The sequence below is a fragment of the Haliotis rubra genome, unplaced genomic scaffold (genome assembly GCF_003918875.1).
Source record: "Haliotis rubra isolate DU_JTF1 unplaced genomic scaffold, ASM391887v1 Scf976, whole genome shotgun sequence".
NCBI lineage: Eukaryota > Metazoa > Mollusca > Gastropoda > Lepetellida > Haliotidae > Haliotis > Haliotis rubra.
This window is the reverse complement of record NW_025767719.1, coordinates 41056-47490: the sequence shown is the minus strand read 5'-3', so window position 1 is coordinate 47490 and position 6435 is coordinate 41056. Positions and strand designations below refer to the sequence as shown.

Sequence of the window (6435 nt, the reverse complement as noted above, 5' to 3'; positions counted from 1 at the left end):
CTACCTGTGTGATATCTTACTTTCTTCCCATGTGATATCTTACTTTCTTCCCATGTGATATCTTACTTTCTACCCGTGTGTTATCTTACTTTCTTCCAATGTGATATCTTACTCTCTACCTGTGTGATATCTTACTTTATACCTGTGTGATATCTTACTTTCTTCCCATGTGATATCTTACTAGCCCCTGAAATGATATCTTTCTTTGTGCCCATGTTATATCTTAATATTTTCTGAAGCAATGTTTTATTTTCTACCTACCAGTATGTGATATCTTACTTTCTGCTGAAGTGATATTTTACCTTCTCCGGAAGTAATATCTTACCTTCCCCCGAAGTAATATCTTACTTTCTCCTGAAGTAATATCTTACTTTCTCCTGAGGTGATATCTTACTTTCTCTTGAGGTGATATTATATTTTCTCTTGAAGTGATATCTTACTGCCTCCTCAGCTGATATCTTACTTTTCCCCCTGGTCATGTATTACTTTCCCCGATGAGATACGTTTCCCTCTGTGATATCATATTTCCTCAATGTGATATCTTTCTCCCAATGTGTTACAGGAATGCATGTAAATTTAAAATGTGTGTTCTGAAATTAGACAGGATCACTTGTAATTTCTACAAAATGAAAGTAGGTTTTCATTTTCTTTGGAACTATATTTGCTTGGTCATGTTGACGGCAAAGGGCACTGATACTCCAAGTACCAGTGTTTGTCAACTTATCCAGCCTGCAGTGTGTGCAGGAGCGTCCGAGACCAGTAACACTAAACCACTGAACGAACCACACAGTTATTGCAATAACATTGATGTATATGCCACATTCTATCTTAATATCATCACTATGTGACCAACATTTGCTAAGGACCAAGTCCTTTTAAGTCAAATCTGAGATCCTTAGCAAATATTGAGTAACATACATAAAATGTGTAGGCTTTCAAACTGAACACACATGGCAAAACATTGACGTAGACAAGAGTCTTATCCAAAATCTTGTTTTGGAATCGATGCGTAACATCAGTAAACATAGACTTTCACAAGCTTCTGTGACAAATATTTCAGTTGCTAGGCAACCTGTCATCATTTCATGCACACAGTATCAAAGTATACACAACATACCAACATATACAAAAGCCAGTGTATAAATCAGATATCATCCCACGTGACAGTAAAACATCTACATCTTGTGTGGTTGTACTACGACGAGGCGGTGCGCATCAACCAGTGTCTCCCTCGCCTCCCTCCCCATCCACCAGGTCCTCGACGGGCTGACTGTAGAACACCTCCCCCGACAGCAGCGATGTTGGAAACAGACCCATCTTGATGAAGTCATCCAACACCTGAAATGTACAATTGGGGGTGAGTTTCTCAGGTATGATTCAAGATATAATAAACAAGAAGACATGGTCATCAATATCCCCCGCCACAGTGTTCTGTTCTTATTTGGTTCCTGTTTTTTAACTCCACTACGACATTCATGTCCTGAAAACACATACAACATTTGGCTTCCCTATCTGTAACTGTTACTGAGAAAATCTGTTCCCATTGGGGATACCGTTCACTAAGTCAAGAAACGCATGGCAAGGGCTATAACTCTGTAAAGAATCGTAACACGGTTTCATTTTTCGAATTCCATCAATGCATCCATGTCCTGAAAACACATACCACATTTGGTTTCCCCTTCTATAACGGTTTTTGAGAAAATCTGTTCCCATTGGGGATACCGTACACTAAGTTAAAAAACGCATGACAAGGGCTATAACTTTGTAACAAATTGTAACATGGTTTCCGTTTTTGAACTCCATCAAGGCATTCATGTCCTGAAAACACCATAGTGACCTATCAAACTTGGATTCCCTATCTATAACTGTATCTGCGAAAATCTGTCCCCATTGGAGATACTGTACACTGAGTCCAGAAACACATGACAAGGGCCATAACTCTGTAAAGAATCATAACATGGTTTCCGTTTTTGAAATATGTCAAGGTATTCATATTCTGAAAACACATACTACATTTGGTTTCTCTATCTATAATCGTTTCTGAGAAAATCTGTCCCCATTGGGGATGCCATGCACTAAGTTGGGAAATGTATGACAAGGGGCATAACTCTGTAACAAATCGTAACATGGTTTCCGTTTTCAAAACACATCAAGGTATTCATGTCCTGAAAACACATACTACATTTGGTTTCTCCATCTATAATCGTTTCTGAGAAAATCTGTCCCCATTGGGGATACCATGCACTAAGTTGGGAAAAGTATGACAAGGGCATAACTCTGTAACAAATCGTAACATTGTTTCCGTTTTCGAACTCCATCAAGGCCTTTACGTCCTGATTACACCTATCAAATTTGGCACATTGCATTCTCTAAGCGCTGGCATATTACCCCTCGTCTCTAAGCGCTGGCATATTACCCCTCGTCTCTAAACGCTGGCATATTACCCCTCGTCTCTAAGCGCTGGCATATTACCCCTCGTCTCTAAGCGTTGGCATATTACCCCTCGTCTCTAAGCGCTGGCATATTACCCTCGTCTCTAAGCGCTGGCATATTACCCCTCGTCTCTAAGCGCTGGCATATTACCCCTCGTCTCTAAGCGCTGGCATATTACCCCTCGTCTCTAAGCGCTGGCATATTACCCCTCGTCTCTAAGCGCTGGCATATTACCCCTAGTCAACGAGTAAAGAACACTCACTGTGGAGAATACAACCGGTTCAAATTCAGTTTACAATCGTATCATACCAGGTACCCAATTTTCTGCTGGGTGGACAGAGGCAATTTTGAACAAATTCCTTTGTGTAAGGTGAGACCACATGTATCACATGTGCTTCGTTGTGGAGCAGGACTGAAGCCCTAGATACATTCAGGAGTCAAGCTGCCAAACACGATGTGACTCTGAAACTAGGTCCATTATTAAACTGGTCAGTTTCTGAATAAAGCACCTTGACTGGACAGATGTGATACTATCAGAGGAATTCATATTCATATATAGAATATATTTCTTCATGCAGGGCTCCAGATAAGGGCCGTATCGGCATATGTACATATAAAAAATATGCACGATAAGGTAGGAAATTATTTAGAAAACGTAGAAGATACGCACAACGGCAATGGTGTACGGTTTTAGAATCATTTACAGACGTATTTTTCTGAAACATTATTGTTTTATTGTTTTTTTACCTTTCTACTTAAGCGTAGCAATGTTGTGGTGCATATATGAAACGAAACACAAGATTACTGATACTCCATTAAATTCCATTCAGTACTCTAAATGTACTCTTAAGGTTTTCCAGTACTCCTGTATTGAAAAAATATGGAGTACGTACTCCTGATGTTGAAAACGTATCTGGAGCCCTGTTCATGTTATATAACATGAAGTCCAGGGCTATCTAATCTCAACACCATCTGAATGTAATGTGACTAAGTCCCCACCTCTCTGAGAGTGTCGACGCACAGACCGGCTTCTCCCATGTGAAGCCCATTCCGGTCAGTCGGGCGGGGTCCAGACACAGGTGCTTGTTGTAGAGCAGTTCCTGGAACAATACACACAGAACATCATCATTGTCTCTCCTGCCTTCGTCATCCAATACATCGTGGCTCAGCGTTCAAAATACCTACTGGCTCGCTAGGCAAATGCTAGCTGATAGTGCATCGGGCCAGTAATATATTGTTAATGCAATTCCGACTGGCTAGCTGAAAATGTATTCTTTATTTAATGCACGTGAATATGATGAAGTCAATTATTAAAGTGTTAAAAGACCCTCCGCAAAAGTTGCGTGGCATTTACTATCCCTTGACACATGAAGATCGCTTTATAAAAAATATTAATAGCTTTGCGCAAAAGAGGTTAGGAACTGTTACAATACAAATGCTCTAGAAGTGAGCTGCACATTAGAGCAATGTTTTCTCCAACCTCTATATAAGGAATAAACATAGAAATCTTAGTTTTTATGTTTGTTTGATTTATGTTGTTTCCAAGGGGTGACAATAACTTACCATCTTCAATTGCCAAACATCACACCGATTCTGACCGATGTGTATTTTGATATAGATATTTTGCAGGGCCAGTGAAGTATGATGTGTGCTAGCAACATTTTTACTTAACTAGCCCTCTGGCCAGTGACTTTTCAAAATTATTTCATACACTCTGCGTGCTGCTAAAAGAAAACAAGAGCCTTGTGTCCTACAAGCATGCAACAGTGTTACATGTTACAAAAAGTGACATGTTGCCGATCCAGGGCCTAGCGCTTACTTGATCATATCTCCCATACTTTAGCACCTCATTCGCATTGTGGAATGGGGCAATGGATCCTGATCCACAAGCGCTTCTAGCACTAAGATGATCGTAACTCCCATCCTTCAACACAGACTTACGATCATCGTAGCACTAAGGTGATTGTAACTCCCATCCTTCAACATAGACTTACGATCATCGTAGCAATAAGACGATCGTAACTCCCATCCTTCAACATAGACTTACAATCATCGTAGCACTATGGTAATTGTAAGTCCCATCCTTCAACATAGACTTACGATCATCGTAGCACTAAAGGTGATTGTAACTCCCATCCTTCAACATAGACTTACAATCATCGTAGCACAAAGGTAATTGTAACTCCCATCCTTCAACATAGACTTACAATCATCGTAGCACTAAGGTGATTGTAACTCCCATCCTTCAACATAGACTTACGATCATCGTAGCACATAAGGTGATTGTAACTCCCATCCTTCAACATAGACTTACGATCATCGTAGCACTAAGGTGATTGTAACTCCCATCCTTCAACATAGACTTACGATCATCGTAGCACTAAGGTGATTGTAATTCCCATCCTTCAACATAGACTTATGATCATCATAGCACTAAGGTGATTATAACTCCCATCCTTCAACATAGACTTACGATCATCGTAGCACAAAGGTGATTGTAACTCCCATCCTTCAACATAGACTTACGATCATCGTAGCACAAAGGTAATTGTAATTCCCATCCTTCAACATAGACTTACGATCATCGTAGCACTATGGTGATCGTAACTCCCATCCTTCAACATAGACTTACGATCATCGTAGCACTAAGGTGATCGTAACTCCCATCCTTCAACACAGACTTACGATCATCGTAGCACAAAGGTAATTGTAACTCCCATCCTTCAACACAGACCTACGATCATCGTAGCACTAAGGTGATCGTAACTACCATCCTTCAACACAGACTTACGATCATCGTAGCACTATGGTGATCGTAACTACCATCCTTCAACACAGACTTACGATCATCGTAGCACTATGGTGATCGTAACTCCCATCCTTTAATATATTTAAACACAGGTTGATAACAGTTGTAGTGCTACAATGCAGTGTGGGGGAATAGTTTCCAAATTTTGCTAGCCAGTCAGGCTAGCTATGCCGGAAAATGTAGAAACTTAGCAAAAGATTTCAAAAATAGATGAGAATAAGATATTGTCGGCATGACACAGGTTTCATCATGAAGCTGCTAATATGATGAACATTTTTATCAGGCCATAATCTATCATGATTTAAAAGGGTATTAACAAATTGGAGAGAGTGATATATTTACAAAATGACCACATGAAAATTCACTCGCCTGTTGGGTATGTGACGGTGGACTGGCCCGACTGCAGTTTTACTAGCAACAGGCTAACAGGCCAGTGGCTATTTTGCACACTGCTACAATGGCTTTGTGGATTAGGGCCGTTGGCCTCATTCATAGCATGAGACGTATCAATAGCTCCAAGAAACATTTACAAGACTGTTGTACCTGGTCAATGAATGGGTTGAGCGGTGTGTTGACGATGTTGTCCCTCTGACACGCGTCGGCCCATGGTGCCATGTGCTTGTCGTTGATATCCTCCACCACATTCGTCATGTTCAACTGAAACCAACAAATGAATTATCTCCCTTTCAACCCCCATCACATTCGTCATGTTCAACTGAAACCTAAAGATGAATTATCTCCCTTTAAATTTCTCCTTTTTTTTTTCAAGTAAGGATTTTGTGTACCATATCAGACACGTAACTGTTTATATAACACCAAAAATTCAATTCTTTAACAGTTCTCACTTTAAACTTTTTACTCATAATTTTCGAAGGAGACCAAATGACTGTTTTAATCTCATTTGGGTTTACTCATTTAGATGATCTGGAGCATTTATATTTCAACTTCAATTTATGTTTTTGTCTGGTGCAACAAGCTTTTTGTGTCAACATACACCTAAGTCAGGGGAAATCAGGTTCCTCAACATGAGCCCTGACTTCAACCAAGTCAGCGATCCTGACCACCCAGCATGTTATTTACCTCGAACAACAAGCATGTGAGTGAGTGAGTGAGTTAGGATTTACGCCACACTCAGCAATATTCCAGCTATATGGCGGCGGTCTGTAAATAATCGAGTCTGGACCAGACAATCC

The 6435-nt window shown here is 40.2% G+C and overlaps 1 protein-coding gene across 1 annotated transcript in view; it reads right to left on the bottom strand.

The window, feature by feature from the left end:
- Positions 1-343: 343 nt before the first annotated feature.
- Positions 344-6435, bottom strand: part of LOC124265378 — a 29956-nt gene continuing 23864 nt past the window's right edge. Inside the window, exons 11-13 of the mRNA XM_046700152.1 lie at positions 5786-5899; positions 3433-3533; positions 344-1338 (exon numbers count right to left, since the gene is read on the bottom strand). Of these exons, the coding sequence (XP_046556108.1) occupies positions 1176-1338; positions 3433-3533; positions 5786-5899 (378 nt within the window). The 3' untranslated portion in view covers positions 344-1175. The remainder of the gene's footprint in view (positions 1339-3432; positions 3534-5785; positions 5900-6435) is intronic.